The sequence below is a fragment of the Artibeus jamaicensis genome, unplaced genomic scaffold (assembly GCF_021234435.1).
Source record: "Artibeus jamaicensis isolate MK-2021 breed Jamaican fruit bat unplaced genomic scaffold, CSHL_Jam_final contig_700, whole genome shotgun sequence".
Taxonomy (NCBI): domain Eukaryota; kingdom Metazoa; phylum Chordata; class Mammalia; order Chiroptera; family Phyllostomidae; genus Artibeus; species Artibeus jamaicensis.
This window is the reverse complement of record NW_026521930.1, coordinates 6,706,305-6,724,810: the sequence shown is the minus strand read 5'-3', so window position 1 is coordinate 6,724,810 and position 18,506 is coordinate 6,706,305. Positions and strand designations below refer to the sequence as shown.

The following is an 18,506-nucleotide window of genomic DNA, read 5'->3' as shown; positions in this document are numbered from 1 at the left end:
AAATGATATGTGAAGTTTTGGGCTGAAACAGTGTGTGTCGAAGTCTTAGATTCTTCTAATAAATACAAAAATATTGCGAGGATATTATGTGCCAGACACTATACCAGGTACTAGGAATACACAGGTGAACAAAACAGATGAATCTAATGTTACTGAGTTGGCTAGTGTATTAAATAACCAAACTGATCAACATATAATCATAACTTTGATAGGGGTTATGCAAGAAACTATAAGATACTATCACACAAACCGTTACAGTTAAATGTTTGCTCATATCCTTAATATGTTCCTGCGGAGGTTCGCTAAAAGCACGATTTCTGAGTCTACAGATTTGCTTGTTTGTTTGTTTGTTTTACTTATTTCAAAAATTTAATAAATGGACTTCTTTTTAGAGCAGTTTAGGTTCCCAGCAAAGTTGAAGCAGAAGACAGAGTTCTCATACACCTATTGCTCCCCCTCAATCAACAATATTGTTTTTTAGTTTAAAAAATGTATTCTCTTTAACCAGTGTTACCCCAAAAAATTTAATAACAAAGAAAAATGATTCTCTTACAGAAGCTTTGAGGAATAGGAAAGAACACTGAAAATCTACAAGGACCCCCGTTTGTTAAAATAAGGTTCAACTTTAAAGTTGGAAAGTGTGTAAAGCAAAACCTACATTTCCCAAGGGGCAGCGCGGCACGTCACGTTAGATGAACGGCGCATGCGTACAGGGGGGCCCATTTATGAGCTGAGTCCGCGGAGCAACTCAGCTTGTAAATGAGAGAAAGCGCGGTCTTCCATGTGCCGCGAATCTTCGAAAGCAAGCGCATTGTTATCCACAGGCTTTGAAAAGCGTTCGAAAGGCGAGCCGACGCCCGCCGTCCCCGTTTCCAGCGCAACGAGCTTGTCCAGCCTGTGGATTGGTAGGTGGGGATGGGTCACTTTGTGAGACCCTGGGGGAATGGCGGGAGCGGAGCGGCTAGGGTCCTCCTACTACGTCCCCATTCCCCCATCCCTGAAAAAGGCGGTGCGCGCGCACCCGTCTCCCTGTGGAGAGGCGGGGCTCAGGGAAGGAGGGCCCGCGCGAGCCTTTAGGGTCTACGCGCGCGTGCGCCGGTAGGTTTCGCAAGCTTGGGTGAGCAGCAGCCACCTGCGGAGGTTACTGCGGAGGCCGGCGAAGGTGGGGTATTCAGTCCAAGTGCGAGAACACGAGGGTAGAGGATGGGCTCTGAACTGTGACAGTTTTTATTATATTCTCAAGATGTGCCCCTGTTAACAGAACAACCTCATTCTCCCTCATAGATGCCCTCCAGTTACTTCTTCTCAACTCTACCCCCATTTGCAACCAAAGCTTCAGTGTACTCATCAGTACCTTTTCTCCAACAAGTCTCTTTGGGCCCCAGTCCAGCCAAGCCTTGGACCACACCACTCCACTGAAATAGGTCTTTGTCAGAGCAACCAGTGAACTCCAGGTCCCCAAATTTACTGTTTGATGATCACTGCTCCTTCTTGAAACACGTTGTTCATTTGCCGTGGAGAACATTCTCGCCCTTAGCCTCAGCTCTTTCTGGCCTCTCCACTGCTGGTTCTTGCCCCTCTTCCTTTAAGGTTGTACTAGCCCAAGGCCTCATACTAATCTCTTCCCTGCTTTCACTTCCTAGGAGTTATGTACTTCAAGGTTTTAAATATAAATACCATCTGTTGTCATCTGTTGTGACAACTTTCATGTTCCCATTTTCAAACCTCTTTCTTGAACTCCAGGCTTTTATTATTGTATATCCAGCTCTCACAGTGCATCTCTTAAATGACTTGACATTTTGAGTTTTACCCTTCACCTTCCTCAGTCTTCTCGTTCTTCCTGTTTCTCAGGCCAGACACCCAGAGTTACCCTTGGTGTCTTTTGCTTCTCCTCTCTCCTCATCCTCCATCAATCTGTTAGCACAAAGCTTCATATCCCTGAAGCTTTGACGTTTCACTACTGGGTGTTTAATTGTAGATATTCTCTTTGGCACTTGGTTAGTCTTTTTTGCCTGAGAATTTGTGTTTTCAGTTCTTTGACACTCTGTCATTATTGAGATTTATCTATTTATCGGTATTCTGTTCTATTTGTCCCTTTTAAAGAGTGTTTATTTCCCCTACAGGTAAGTATGGAACTGTTTAATGTCTGTGTATCTTTCTAGTTTCCTAAAAGCAAGGCGGAGACTGTCTCACTGCTATCCCACATACTTGCCATTAAGTAGGTACTTGATAAATACCGTTCAATGAGTGAATTTATAAAGGGGAAGTACCTCTTTTCTAGAGGTGGAAGTAGATAATTCCTCTTAGAATATGTTAGTAACAGCAAATTTTTTTTTATGGATTTAGGAAGAAGATATTGAATAGCCCAGCTTCAGAATTGTTGCTGTGTTTATAATTTGAAAGACTGTGTTAGGAGGTTTGCAGGATTCAGTTCAGCACTCTGTTTTGAGGACTTAGTAGGTGACAGGTCCTGTGCTAGTTGCTGGAAATAGAAAATAAGTAAAACTGCATCCCACTCTGCTGAGAGCTCAGAGTCTGGCAGAAGAGACAAGCAAGTGAAACAGTCTTTTTCAGTGTAAATGTGACAAGTGCAAGAATGAAAGTTTGTGTATGGTGCTTTGGAATTTTGTTTGAAATATTTTATTTATTTTTAGAGAAAGAGGAAGGGAGGGAGAAAGAGAGGGAGAGAAACATCAGATGTGTGAGAGATATGTCAGTTGCCTCATGCGCGCCCCCAACTTGGGATCTGGCCTGCAACCCAGGGATATCCCCTGACTGGGAATCAAACCAGCGACTTTTTGGTTCATAGGCTGGAGCTCAATCCGCTGAGCCACATGAGCCAGGGCTGCTTTGGAAGTTTTGATTGCCCTTGGCATTGAGGCAGATGAGAGGAGCCTGGGAAGCCGTAAGCAGCTTTGTTCTTTACCCCCGTGTACCATACAAATATTTTTATGTTCTCTGTGTACCATGGTATGAAAAAGTTGGCAAATACTGCTGTAAAAGTGTTAACATTGCTGCCATTTGATTTGGGCCCTAAAAGATGAGTAAATTTGCAAATCCAGAGGGGAAGAAGAGGAAGGATTAAAGGGCATTTCAGGCATTAGTTTTTTGTTTGTTTTAAGATTTTGTTTATTTGTTTTTTGAGAGAGGGGAAGGTAAGGAGAAAGAGAGGGAAGAGAAGCATCAGTGTGTGGTTGCCTGTTGCACATCCCACTGGGGACCTGGCCTGCAGCCCAGGCACATGCGATGACCAGGAATCAAACCAGTGACCCTTTGGTTTGAAGGCCAGCACTCAATCCACTGAGCCAGCCACACCAGCCAGGGCTCAATCCATAGATTTTGGATGTTTTCTTAAAAGATTTTATTTAATTATTTTTAGAGAGAGGAAGAGAAGGAGAAAGAGAGGTAGAGAAACATCAATGTGTGGTTGCATCTCATGTGCCCCCTACTGAGGACCTGGCCTGCAACCCAGGCATGTGCCCTGACTGGGAATCGAACCAGCAACTCGTTTATTCACAGGCCCGCACTCAAGCCACTGTCAGTCCATAGGTTTTTTAGTGACTAAGTTTCTGGAGCTGTCAGCTGAGGCATGTGATAGTCACAGGCCTTGTTTTGTTTTGTTTTTTTCCTGATTTCCAAATTTGTATACAAAGATTCTTACAAAAGTTTGAAAAGAGAATCTCATTTAAATTTTTGATGAATCATCTGCATTGGAAAAAAATATTTTCTGTCAGTCAGGATTTATATTTACTATATCCATGGAGTAGAAGGTAGTATGGTGAACATAAACCAAAGAGTTGGGTGTTGATGATAAGGGCAGTTTGAGTCCTCGAGACTTCGGTTGTACAGTCAGACAACTCTGGATTTGAATCCCACTTCCACCACTTTTTACTTGCATTACCTTGATAAAGTCATTCATTTCTCCAAGATGCAAGCTTCCATAGTACTAAATGAATAGTACGTACTTTGCAGGATTGTTAGGAGGGTTACATAGGATAATACACATAAAAGTGCTTAGCATGTGGTAGATACTTAGTAAGGAATAGCTGTCATTATTACTTTTATTTTTCTACCTCTTTTTTTTTAGGTGCCACAATAAATCACCATCAGTGTAATCTAATAACCTAATAGATAATTGACAGTTTATTGTAGACAGATGCTTCTATTTGCTCACTATATCCTTGATCTCTTTTGCTATTGAGTATATGAAGTTGTGACAAAACTTGGAACTGGCCCTGGCTGGTGTGACTCAGTGGATTGAGCCCCAGCCTGCAAACCAAAGGGTGGCCAGTTCCATTCCTGGTCAGGGCATGTGCCTGGGTTGTGGGCCCAGTCAGAGCATGAAAAGAACCACACATTAATGTATCTCTCCCTCTCTTTCCCCCTCCCTTCCCCTCTTTCTAAATTAAATAAATAAAATCTTTAAAACAAACAAATTGGGAATTGAAAGGAAGAGCATAGATTTTAGAGTTTCCAGTTGTGGAATCCCAGCTTAAATACCAGTATTTCATGAGTTACCTAGTATCACTTAACCTATCTGAACTTCAGTTTTCCCAGATACAAAAAGGATGTGTGTATGGAATTGCTATAAGGTATTTATTTATTTATTTATTTATTTACTTATTTATTTGAGAGATACATACATTGATTTGTTGTTCCATTCTTTCATTCATTCATTGGTTGAGTCTTAATGTATGCCCTGACTTGGGATCAAACCTGCAACCTTGGCGTGCTGGGACTGCATGCTAACTGACTGAGCTACCTGGCCAGGGCAGAATTGCTATAAGGTTTAAATGTGAATCACTTGTGTAAGCTCCAGTAAGAAGCATGGTAGGTACTAGGGGAAACGAGTGTCATTTTCTCCTTTACTTTTTAAAAACCCGAGTGATGAATGTAGATGCTTATTGATGGTGGCTGGATTGATGGTATGGGATCTGAGTGTAGGGTTTTAGATGCCTTGCTTCCCCTTGATTCAGAACAAAGCTGCTGTTGTCTTAAGCCCTGTGGAATTAATTTTAGACTGTTAATTATAGGATGTTTGGATTTGTATGAGACCTAGGCTGCTAATAGGAACCAGGGTACTGTTTTCGGCAGGGCGTTTAGCAATTAATATATGCTTTCATGCTGCAACCTTTGTACCTCTTAGTAGTCAAACTTCTCAGTTGCACGTAGGAAAAAGCTAACCCAAACACCAGCCTAGGTGAAAAGAGGTATTTATTGACTCTAACTGAAGAGTCCTGGGTATATCAGCTTCAGACATGGCTATCTCCAGAAGACTAAACTATGTCATGAGTATTTTCTGTCTTTCAGCTCTGCTTTCCTCCATGTTGGTTTCTCTCTTAGGCAGGCAAAAGCCTCTAGCAGTTCCAGGCTTTCGTGCTACTCTCTTAACCAGCAACTGAAAGAGGGTATCTCTTTGCACATAGCTCCAGCAAAAGATCCGAAATTGATTTTAGCCAGACTTTGGCCACATATTTCTTCCTGAACTAGTCCTGGTGGTCAGGGAGAATGTAATACTTGCATTTGCTTGCTTCAAAAAAAAAAAAAAATAGTGCTCTTAAGGAAAACATAACAGAATCCAGAGTCTATACTACATCATTCACAATGTCCAGAATACAATCCAAAATTATTAGTATACCCCTCCTTGGAGCCAAGGTAAGGGACAATTTCCCAAAAGGGAATTATAGTGCCGTTGCCAAAATGGAGAAAAGGTGCCAGGCAAGATGCTCAGGTTGCTCCAGTAATGACATCAGGCCAGCTTTCCTGCAAATACTGAGTATAAACTCTGCATGAGATATTGGGTGAAAACCCCACTGTTTGAAGGCACTGGAGAGTAATCAGAACAGGCAGTGACTGAGCAGGACACCCAGAAGAAGGAAATGACATTGGTGAGTTTCCTGTTTGTTTGTTGTCGGTTTTAATGCCTTGCGGGCAGTATGACAAAGGTGTGTTTTGGAAAAAAGATAGCCACAGAGAAGGAGTTCCAAATCTTTGTACAAAAGTAGTTTTGCCCAGATGTCCATCTGTGGGGTGGGGCTCTGCCTGAAGGGCCCTGCCCCCTGGCCCTGCACCAGCCTCCATGGATGAGAATAAGTCTACCAAGACATGATCTGCTTGGGGAGGAAAGGTGGTCAATCTCTTAAAGGCGAAGGACCAAGAGCCTTTTTCTCAGTGGGCTTTTATGGGGTTCAGTTTGCACAGGAATACAGGTAAAGCTCATCAGTCATTGTCAGGCAGTAAGGATCAAACAATAGATAACACACTAAGAACTACCAGGACTCATTCTGAGTCAGGGTCTGTTAGCTAAAGGGCTACAAAACTTTGGGAAACAAACTCATTTCCTGCTCAGGCCCTTATCAGAAAATTGAGAGCATTATTAGCAAAGTAGTTTTCACAGGATTTTACATATTCTTTCCTAGGTCTGATCACCCCAGAGAACCCGCCCTTTCCAGCACAGGGCAGCATCACCCTCTCACTATTTCAGGCTTAAGTCAGGCAGGGGAAGTAAGGCAGCCAAGAGATTAGGCGACTTATTGCAGACAGAATGAGGGCTCAGACTATGTCAAAGCCAAGGGGCGAGGGTCCATTACCCCCTTTTGCTGTAGCCCCCCAAGTCCTTCCCTGAGGGCCCCCTATGACCATCTTAGGTCATCCCTCCCTTGAGGAATCTTACCCGTCATTGGCTAACCAGTCATGCACTGGGCGCCAAGCAGAGTGAAGTAAAGGGGGCAGAGGCAGCGCCCCTGCCAGGGAGATAAGCTTTGTCTCCTTAGTGGCTTATGGGCCCAAGGTCTCACCCAGCCTTAACCCTGGGGGGTTACAGCTTCTGAAGCCAGGCAGGGCGGTTCCCAACATCTGTAAACTAATGAATGGATAAGCAAAGTGGCATATATATCCATACAGTGGAATTTTATTCATCTGTAAGAGGAATGAAGTGCTGATACATTCCACAACATGGATGAACCTTGAACACATTATGCGAAGTGAAAAAAGGTAGTCACAGAATTCTGCATATAGTATATATGAACTGTCTAGAATAGGCAAAACCATAGAGATGGAGAGTACAATAATGGTTGCCAGTGATTGAGGGGCAGAGGAAATGAGGAATGACTGCTGATGGGTACAAAGTTTTTTCTCGGGATGATGAAAATACCATAAGATAGTGGTGATGGTTACATAATTTTGTGAATATACTTTAAAAAAAAACCCACTGAATTGAACCCTTTAAAGAGTGAATTAGCCCTGTCTGGCCTGCTCAGTTGGTTGGAGCCTTCTCCCGATGCACCAAGGTTGCAGGGTCCATCTCCCATCAGGACATATACAAGAATCAACCACTGAATCCATAGATGAGTGGAATAACAAGTCATTGTCTCTGTCTGTCTGTCTATCTGTATCTCTCTCTCTCTCTCTCCCCCACCCCTGTTCTCTCTCCCCCCTTCCTCTCTCTCTCTCTCTCAAATACTTTTTTTAAAGAAATACCAGTTTCAAATAAATAAATAAATAAATAAAAATGTTAATCAAAAGACACCACTAAGATGAATAGGCAAGGCACAGACTAGGGGAAATAATTTTAAAAATTCACATTTGACAAAAGACTTACATCCAGAATATATAACTAACTCTGAAATATCAGTAATAAAAAGACAGCTTAATTAAAAAAGAGGCCAAAGACCTGGACAGATATGCCATAAAGGAAGCCAAATAAGCACTATAGAGGTGCTTCACCTCATTAGTCACCAGAGAAGTATACATTAAAACTACAATGAAATACTACTTTACACTGGTTAGGATGGCTAAAATTGTTTAAACTAAATAAAAATGACAACACTGTATGTTAGCAAGAATATAGAGCAAGTGGAAATTCATACATTGTTGCTGGGAGTGGAAAATAGTACAACTACTTAGTTTCTTATAAAACTAAATATATACCTCAGACCTAAGTACTTTTTAAAAGATTTTATTAATTTAATTTCAGAGAGAAGGGAGGAGAGAGGGGGAGAAACATCAATGTGTGGTTGCCTGTTATGTGCCCCCCTACTGAGGACCTGGCCCGCAACCCATGTGCCCTGACTAGGAATTAAACCAGCGACGCTTTGGTTTCCAGGCCCATGCTCAATCCACTGAGCCATACCAGCCAGGGCCAGACCTATGTATTTATTCAAGAAAAATGAACATCTGCCTCAAAAATGACTCATATAACTGCTCAGAACCATTTCATATATAATGGCCCAAAACTGATAAGAGCCCAGGCACCATTTAAAGAACTGGTTAAACAAACTAGTTTGTTCATACAATAGAATGCTCCTTGGCAGTAGAAAGGAACCAGTTCCTGATGCATACAACATAGATGAATCTCAAAAACATGTTAAGTGGAAGAATCCAGGCACTAAATAATTGGATGGCATGGTTACATTTATATGAAGTTCTAGAACAGGCATAACTAATCTGTAGTGAAAAATATCACAACAACCCTGGCTGGTGTGGCTCAGTGGATTGAGCGTGGGCCTGCAAAGCAAAGGGTTGACAGTTCAATTACCAGTCAGGGTACATGCCTGGGTTGCAAACCAGGTCCCCAGTAGGGGGCACATGAAAGGCAACTGCACACTAGTGTTTCTCCCCCTCTTTTTCTCCCTCCCTTCCCTTCTGGCTGAAAATAAATAAGTAGAAGTTTTAAAAAGAAAAATATCAGGACTTCCGCCAAGATGGAGGTGTAGGTGGAAACACTGTGCCTTCTTGCACAACCAAGTTTAAAAACAACAAAGTTTTAGCAACAAAAAAGCAGCCAAACCACAGAAAATTGAACTATATGGAAGTCTGACAACAACAAACCCTTCAGCCAAACCGGTAAGAGGAGCAGAGCCAGCAGCAGAGCGGGGTCAGGCAGGAAAGATCCACCGGACCAACCCCGGCGTGCAACCCGGGCGCAGCAGGCAGCTGTGGGCGGATCCCAGGTGTGGAGTAGCAGTGGCAGACGCACTGAGGGCTGACCAAGGTCACGCATTCGCACGCAGATAAATCAATGAAGGAGGCAAGCAGTGAGATGAACCGCACAGGCCCCAGCATTGGGAAGCAGCAGAGGGGACCACTATTGTCCCTCTCTGACGCCGCCCCCACATACAGCATCACAAACCATCGACCTGGGTGGCCCTGCCCTGGTGAACACCTAAGGCTCCGCCCTCATACATAACAGGCTCGAACAGAGCAAAACATAGCTCAAGAACAACTCAGAGCCCCTGAGCTGATAAATCTAAGCGATGAAGAAATAGCTAAACTTTCAGGTGCACAGTTCAAACCACTGGTGCTCAGGATGCTCACAGAACTGGTTGATTTTAGTCACAAATTAGAGGAACATATGAAGGCTAAACTAATTGAAATGAATGGAAATGCACAGGAAACCAATAGTAATGAAAAGGAAACTGGGACTCATATCAAAGGAGTGGACCAGAAGGAGGAAAAAAGTGACCAAACAGAAAAGGATGAAGAAACAAGAATTCAAAACAAGGAGGAGAGGCTTAGGAACCTCCAGGACATCTTTAAACGTTCCAACATCCGAATTATAGGGGTACCAGAAGGGGAAGAGGAACACCCACGAGTGGAACACTTATTCGAACAAATAATAAAGGAGAACTTCCCCAATCTGGCAAAGGAAGTAGACTTCGAGGAAATCCAGGAAGCTCAGAGAGTCCCAAAGAAGTTGGACCCAAGAAGGAACACACCAAGGCACATCATAATTACATTAGCCAAGATTAAAGTGAAGGAGAGAATCCTAGAAGCAGCAAGAGATAAAGGGACAGTCACCTACAAAGGAGTTCCCATCAGACTCTCAGCGGATTTCTCTAAAGAGACCTTACAGGCAAGAAGGGGCTGGTAAGAAGTATTCCAAGTCATAAAAAGTGAGGACCTACATCCAAGATTGCTCTGTCTAGCGAAGCTTTCATTTAGAATGGAAGGTCAGATAAAGTGCTTCTCAGATAAGGTCAAATTCAAGGAGGTCATCACCACCAAGCCTTTATTATATGAAATGTTAAAGGGGCTTATCTAAGAAAAAGAAGATAAAAAAGATGAACAGTGAAAGGACGGCAAACTCACAGTTATGAACAACCACACCTAAAACAAAAGCAAACTAAGAGGACAGCTAGATCAGGAGCAAACCATAGAAATGAAAATCACATGGAGGGTTAGCAACAGGGGAGTGAGAGAAGGAGAAGGGGGGAGAAGGTACAGAAAATAAGTAGCATAGATGGTAGGTAGAAAATAGGGGGCAGGGCAAGAATAGTAGGGAAAATATAGAATCTAAAGAACTTGAGACACGTGGTCATAAACTAAAGAGGGGAATGGTGGGGGAGGGGGTTTGCAGGGTGGAGGGGAATAAAGGGGGGAATAGAACAACTGTAATGGCATAATCAATAAAATATATTTAAAAGAAAAAGAAAAAAAATCAGAACAATGGTTTCCTCTCTGGGTGGAAATAGATGGTTTGGCCTTCTAAGTCACTAGAAAGAGAAAACAAAATAGTTTAGAGCATTAACCCTTGGCTGAATGCCTGAAATCTTGCAGGAAATGTTGGCCTCTCATGGTTTAAGAATAGTGATAAGATCAACCTGGGAACCTGGACTCTGCTAATAGGCAGCTTGGGCTGGAAGCTGTCTTGCCATCTGGGAGCTGCTTGGCCTTTCTGTTGGGTGTGCTTCGGGTCAGGTGTCGATCCAGTCCCCAGTACCTCATTGCCTACATTGGCCCCTCGTTCCTACTTGGCTTTGCACCAGTAGACATGGCATTGTCAGAGTAGAGAGTCTGAGAAAACTTTGCCTCTACTTATGATGTGCTTTCTAAGAAAATTAAAGTCATAACTCACCAGATCTGGAAATAGCAGTAGTTTAGTAGTTTGTTGTAAAGTCAAAAAATGAGATGGTTCTCCTGGGCAGGGCACTACCCAGTAGTCCAAGTGATCCTCCAGAATCCTGTAACTCATTCTCAGCACTTCAGACTTATTCACATTGGACAGAAATGAGGGGAGACGAAAGCATGTTAAAAGTCACAAGTCACCATTTACATGTGTGGGGAACCCAGTAATTGGTGTAGGGCTGAGTGTTAGAGGGTCTAGAAATGTCTCTTCAGAAACTGGGCCCTCCTTTCGCACTGCTGCCTGCTGGCTGCAGGTTCAGCCCTGCATGGTTTGGTATATGATCTCCGTCCCGCCCCCGGCCCCCCCCAGAATACGTGGGTCAGCTTTTTCACTTTGGTTTGCCGAATGTTTCAACCTCAGTCTCATGTGTCTGTCTATCTGTCTGTCTGTCTCTGCAGCTACCATTGACAAAAGGTTTTTCTTGTATTCACCTGTGATATCACTGGAGAAATAAATACCCAAGAAACAACAGTGTTTGCCTCTAGGGGTGAGAGATATTGTACTTCTTGAATCGTTTAAATATTTTTTTACTATGTGTATCTGTTATCTACTCAAAATGTCTTTTCCTCTTAAGAGAAATAGGCTTTGTGTCCACCCACAATGAAAAAGACTAAATTGAGATTTAGATTCTCAGTGATGAGATTCTAAACTAAGACAGTGGCAGGTGTGGTGGAAGAGAGGGGACTGTACTTGAGGTAAATTCTGAGGCAAAGTCAGTAGAATTTGAATGGAGATTGATCATGGAGATGGGCAGTTGGAGATGAGCAAGGAGGAAGAATCGGTGACTCCGGGATTGCCCCTTGGGAAGCCGGCCTGACAGTGATGGACACCATTAACCCACATCTAGAAGGCAGAGCCGTGCAGGGAGGAAAGTGTGAGATGTCTGGGGGGCCTCTTGGAAGTGCTTAGAGAATGAGAAGCGGATCCTGGGGTGCTCTTCCACTGGAGTGGAAGAACAGGACAGCAGAAAGGTTATGCAGGTGGTTAGAGAAGTAGGGGAGATTGACGACCTGGAACTGCAGACATCAGAGCCTTGATAAGCAGTGTTTGGTCAGGTGTTCGGTGCAGAGGAAGGTTCCAGGAACTAGCAGATCAGTGGGGACTGAGGGAGAGCCAGACTGTTGGGTTGAAGAATGAATGGGAGTAGAAGGAAGAATGGTGGGTATTGTGTGCCAGCTCTGTGCTAGGTACAGAACATAAAGTGATTCTTAACCCTCAGAGATGGGACGAGAAAGGGGAGGAAACAAATACGCACAAAGAATTTTAATGTCATCTGGTAGGCACAGAGGTAGAGGGATGCACAGGGTATTGTGGGAACACAGGTAATTTAACCCAGAGTAGGACTAGTGTAGTAGGTGCCTCGGTAGTAAGCAGGTCTTAGAGAATAAGTAATTAAATCAGGCAGGGTATTGGGGGTGATCTGATTGTAGGAAGGACATCCCAGATAGAGGGAACAGCATGACCATAAGGCATGGAGATACGAAATGACGTGGCATATGGTCGAAAGCAGAACAGTTCAGTACTGCCAGAATGTAAAATGTGAGGCAGACAGTGATGAGAGGTGAACAGGTCATGGGAGAGATGGGGGTGGAAGCCCTGTCATGGGTCCTGCAACCTTGCCACTCTAACGTTTCTAGTAGTTCTAGTAGTCGTTCAGTGGGTTAGGGTTTTCTATTATAAGGTCATGTCATCTGCAAATACAGTTTTACTTCTTCCCTTCCTATCTGTACTATTTTATTTCATTTTATTGCATATTTGTCCTGGCTAGAACCTCCAGAACAGTGTTGGCTTGTTCCTGATCTTAGTGGGGTTGGGGGCAGATTCCAGTCTTTCACTGTTAAGTATGATTTTAGTTGTGGATGTTCATAGATGCCCTGTATCTGATTGAGGAAGTCCCCCTCTGTTCTTAGTTTGAATATTACTTTTTTAATAAACAAGCATAGATTTTAAGATACGAGTATTTAAATACATGGAGTTCACAATTTATTATTGTGGAGGGGCTTACTCTGTTCAGTGTGACTCTGGCCTTCGTGGGTGAGGAGATGTATTAACTGAATAACTTGTCTAAGAAGATAAGGTATCATACAAAATTTCAGCACCCTAAAATTATTCCTCTTATTGTTTTTCAACCTACCTTTACTTTTAGGCATATGTCCATTTTTACCTAGTTATAGTAATTACTCTTTTATTACCTCTTATTATTCTTTTTCTAATTGCCTTTTATTGCATTTTACTTTCATTAATACATTTGTCTTTCCTTGAGTCAGATTTTATTTTTTACTGGTTAATGTCTCTTCCCTCTGTCATAAAAAAGTAATAGTGCTTTGTGACATAGAAAGTGTCCTTATATAAAATTGTACTTGAATCTCCATTTTACAGATTTTTTTAAATGGAGGCCAGAATGCTTAAATCGTCTGTCAGCAGAGCGGGGCTAGGGCATGCTGCTTTCTAAGCGACCTAGTAAGTGCTTCTTGACTTGGTCGAACATGTTGAATAATACAGACGTCATTGGATTGGGGTAGAATTTCAGGACTACTGGCCACTACATTAGTTCCCTGGGGCTCCTGTAACAATTATCCCAAACTGGGTAGCTTAAAACTACATTTCTTAGTAGAAATGTATTCTCTCACAGTTCTAGAATTCCCAAATCAAGGGGTTGGCTTGGTTCCCAAACCAGGGTTGAGTTCCTTCTTGGGTGCTCAGAAGGAGGCCCTGTGCCGTGCCTCTGTCCCAGCCTCTCGTGGGGCCGATAGTCCTTGGCGGTCCTTGGTTTGCAGCTGCCTAACTCCAGTCTCTGCCTCTGTCCCATGGCTGTCTTCCCTCTGCATGTGTCTGTCCACCTGGCCTGCTCTATGTGTGTCCGTCCCTGTCTTTTCTCTTAAGGGACACCAGACATGTTGGATTAAGGCCCTACTCTAATAATGACATACATCTTAATTACATCCTCAAAGTCCCTATTGCCAAGTAAGGTCGCATTCACAGGTCCAAAGGGTTAGGACTGAGACATATCTTTTTGGAGGACGCAGTTTAACCCATAACAGCAACTAACGAGGTTCTCTTCTGTTCCCCTCCATCTCAGGCAACCCATATACAATGGCCCTTGTGTCTGCTGATTCCCGCATTGCAGAACTTCTCACAGAGCTCCATCAGCTGATCAAACAAACGCAGGTAAAAGGCTACTGCCCTCCACTCCTGGCGGGGAACATGGCTGTGATGCTGACGTGGAGAGCTGGGTGGGGTCGTGTTCAGAGAAAGTGGACATGCAGGAACCAAGATGATGTCTGAAGGGGAGGGGGTATGACTCCCATTTCTGTTGGATTCTTTATCATGTGGAGGATCTCATGATTCTTTGTTTAATAACAACTATACAGGTAACCCATTTAAAGTACGTAACTCTGGTTTTTAGTATATGCAAAGAGTTGTACAACTATCACCATGATCAATTTCAGAACATTCCATTGCTTGACAAATGTGCACTGTACCCAATAATATTTACTCCTTTTCCTTATGCCCCTTTCCTGGACAAAGGAAGTCTTATCAGACAATATAATACAAGGATTTAGAGATTCTCTCTCAGAAGTTGGACAAAGGCCACGCCTTTTTTGGAATGTGTAGGGTTTGAATTGAACCTTGATCCTTTGGTTCAGTAGGCCCATGCTCAATCCACTGAGCTACACCAGCCAGGGCAAATCTTTTTATTTTTTAAGATTTTATTTATTTATTTTTAGAGATAGAGGAAGGAAGGGAGAAAGAGAGGGAAAGAAACACATCATTTGCCTCTCTCATGCACTCTGACAGGGGACTAAGCCCACTACCCGAGCATGTGCCCTGACTGGGAATTGAACTGGTGACCATTTGCCTTGGGGAATACCCTCTACCCATAACCAACTGAGCCATACTGGTCAGGGTATGAGTTAATCTTTTAGTATATAAGCCACCCTCTGGAAGGGCCTAGGCTGTCTTATAGCAAAATGGTCATATTTGAGCATTTACTTTTTTAATACTAAGTTTTTTTTTTTTATTTCAATTGTTGTTCAGTTACAGTTGTCCCCATTTCCCCCATTATTCTCCCCTGCCCACACCCCCCGCACACATTCAATCTTCTCCACCCCATTGTCTTTGACCATGGGTCCTTTATACCTGTTCCTTAACAAATCTGCCCCTTCTTCACCCCATTTTCCCCCTCCCCTCTGGTCACTGTCAGTTTGGTCTTTATTTCCATGTCTCTACTTTTAATGTGCCATATATATCCCAGATACAGCAATAATATCAGTATGAATATGCCTGACATTTGGAGGAGCCAGTGTGGGGTAGAGATAGACTTAAAGAAACCACTAATCTGTACTTAGAGCTATTGCATACATTTTCATATTGTTGAACTAATTTGATTACTCATTTCCCTCCATCTACCACTCTGTACATTGTGATAAATAATCATATAGAAAGGACTTCCAGCCAAGATGGAGGCATAGGTGGAAATACTGTACCACCTCGCACAACCAAATTTAAGGACAACAAAGATTTTATAAACAAAAGCACAACCAAAACAGACAGAAAATTGAACTGTACCAAAGTCCAACAACAATGAACCATTCATCCAGACCAGTAAGAGGGGCGCAGTCCGCGGCCTGCAGAGAGGGGTCACAGCAGGGAAAAGCAGTGGCTGTCGTACCAACCCAGGCACGCAGGCGGCGGTTGGCAGATCCCAGGCGCGGGGTGGCACAGGCAGACCCAGTGAGGGCACAAGGCGACTGGCTGACCGCAGTCACACATTCACGCTCAGAAAAACCAGGTGAAAACACAGACAGTGAGACAGACCGTGCTACCCAGGACCCCAGCATCGGTAATTAAAGCTTGAAAGCATCAACTGGAAAAATTTTTGGAAGTTGAAGTGCCAGGAGAGGCTCCCAGCCTCACAGAAGAGTTCGTTGGAGAGACCCACAGGGTCCTAGAACATACACAAGCCCACCCACCCAGGAACCAGCACCAGAAGGGCCCAATTTGCTTGTGGGAAAAGGTAGAGGGGACCAAAATTTGAGAAAGAGCAGAACAAATGCCATTGCTTCCCCTCCGGCCCTGCCCCCACATACAGCATCACAGCCCAGTGACTAGGTTGCCCCACCCTGGTGAACACTTAAGGCTCTGCCCCTCACGCATAACAGCCCGAACAGACCAAAACATGGCTCAAGCAAAAGAACAGCTCAAAGCTCCAGAGCCAATACTTCTAAGCAGCAAAGAGATAGCCAGCCTAGAAGATGCACGGTTCAAAACACTGGTGATCAGGATGCTCATAGAACTGGTTGATTTTGGTCACAAATTAGACGAACAAATGAAGGCTACACTAAGTGAAAGGAAGGAAAATGCACAGGGATCCAACAGTGATGGAAAGAAAACCGGGACTAACATCAGTGGAGTGGACCAGAAGGAAGAAAGAAACAACCAAACAGAAAAGAATGAAGAAACAGGAATTCAAAACAATGAGCAGAGGCTTAGGAGCCTCCAGGACATCTTTAACATTCCAACATCTGAATTATAGGGGTGCCAGAAAGGGAAGAGGAAGAGCAACAAGTGGAAAACTTAATTGAACAAAAAATAAAGGAGAACTTCCCCAATCTGGCAAAGGAAATAGACTTCTAGGAAATCCAGGAAGCACAGAGAGTCCCAAAGAAGTTGGACCCAAGGAGGAACACACCAAGGCACATCATAATTGCATTACCCAAGATTAAAATGAAGGAGAGAATCCTAGAAGCAGCAAGAGAGAAGGAGGCAGTTACCTACAAAGGAGTTCCCATCAGACTGTCAGCTGATTTCTCAAAAGAGACCTTACAGGCAAGAAGGGGCTGGAAAGAAGTATTCCAAGTCATGAAATCCAAGTCACCTACATCCAAGACTGATCTATCCAGCAAAGCTTTCATTTAGAATGGAAGGGCAGATAAAGTGCTTCTCAGATAAGGTCAAGTTAAAGGAGTTCATCATCACCAAGCCCTTACTATATGAAATGTTAAAAGAAGATAAAAAAGTATGAACAGTGAAAGGGCAGCAAACTCACAATTAGGAACAACCACACCTAAACAAAAGTGAACTAAGTGGACAGCTAGATCAGGAACGGGACCATAGAAATGGAGATCACATGGAGGGTTAGCAGCAGGGGAGTGGGAGGAGGAGAAGAGGGCAGAAGGTACAGAAAATAAGTAGCATAGATGGTAGGTAGAAAGTAGAGGGGAAGGCAAGAATAGTAGGGGAAATGTAGAAGCTAAAGAACTTACGACACATGGACAAGAACTGAAGTGGGGAATGGAGGAGGGATGTGCAGAGTGAAGGGAATGGAGAGGGGGAAATGGGACAACTGTAATAATCAATAAAATATCTTTAAATTAATATAAGAAATTTTGTATAGAAATATCTAGTATAGAGCCCCAGCTGGTGTGGCTCAGTGGATTGAGTGACGGCCTGTGAATCAAAAGGTTGCCAGTTACATTCGCAGTCAGGGCACATGCCTGGGTTGCGAGCCAGGTCCCAAGTAGGGGGTGCATAAGAGGCAACCGCGCATTAATATTTTCTTCCCTTTCTCTCTCCTTTCCCCTCTCTAAAAATAAATAAAATCTTTTTAAAAAATAAAGACTAAAAAGGAAAAAAGAAATATCTAGCATAGAAATTAGCCGATTTTAGTGAAGTCCAGTTCTTCTTCAGTACACTCATTTTCAACAAATACTATATTTTGAGAAGGCTTGGACTTGGTCTCTCAATACATTTGGTTCTCAATATCAGTGTTATCTCACTTATTTATGTGAGGTAGTTGAATCTTACCAACAGTGCCAGTATGCTGCACCATACTGAAGTATGACCATGGTAAAACCCAGTTTCATTATAGAACAAATCAGTGAGCATTACAGAGCCATTTGTTATGTCTTCCCAACAGAATCGGCCCTGCCCATTTACCAGAGATTGTTATGGACAGGCTTTATTGGAGTTGGCCATAATTCAGTCATTTCTGGGTTCCAAGTCAGCTGGAGACAAAGCCAATCACCCTGTCTTGGCTCAGAGGTTTATACTGAGACTGGTTTCCATTGCATGCTGTTGTGTATCATGGCCTCCCTCCCTCCTAAGGAGAGGACAGGTGGTAGAGTGAAAGTGCTCTCTGCCACCTATACTTCAGGACATTCTTATTTTGATCAGTTCTTGGGTTAGGCATAATCGTGGTGCATCAGTGTGACTAACAAGTGCCCCTAGAGGGCTTCCATAGATCTGGAGGTCCATAGCATCCCCTAGTGTGTCAGCAGATCCCCTTCAGGCTCAGCAAGTAGTATAAAGAGTCATTGCCCTATGGCTGCTACTCAGCCTCCATCTATATTAAAATAGTCAGGAAGCCCAGGTGGGTAAGGGTGCAAGCCTTTTCCCAGCAACAGATGGATCCTAGAATCATCCAGCATTTTTTGTTGAGTTGGCCTAAACCACTTCACTAAAGCTTCATCATCTTTCCAGGCTGACAAGAGAAGTCACGCCAGTCTTTTTTTTTTTTTCTGAATAACACATCTTTCCCCCTTCAGTGCTGCTTCTCATTAAAAATGCATTTAGCCTTGACTGGTGTGGCTCAGTGGGT

General features: G+C 43.3%; 1 protein-coding gene across 5 annotated transcripts in view; it reads left to right on the top strand.

Annotated features, from left to right (window-relative positions):
- The first annotated feature begins 706 nt into the window (after positions 1 to 706).
- The window catches only part of SGF29 (SAGA complex associated factor 29), a 30,505-nt gene continuing 12,705 nt past the window's right edge, over positions 707 to 18,506 (top strand). The window contains exons 1-4 of one of the 5 annotated variants that reach the window (XM_037134027.2): positions 816 to 905; positions 11,305 to 11,393; positions 13,286 to 13,366; positions 13,986 to 14,074. In XM_037134027.2, the coding sequence (XP_036989922.1) occupies positions 13,345 to 13,366; positions 13,986 to 14,074 (111 nt within the window). In that variant the 5' untranslated portion in view covers positions 816 to 905; positions 11,305 to 11,393; positions 13,286 to 13,344. Of the gene's footprint in view, positions 906 to 11,304; positions 11,394 to 13,285; positions 13,367 to 13,985; positions 14,075 to 18,506 lie in introns of those variants that run through there. The other 4 variants (XM_037134030.2, XM_037134028.2, XM_037134025.2 and 1 more) reach the window with 4 other exon arrangements.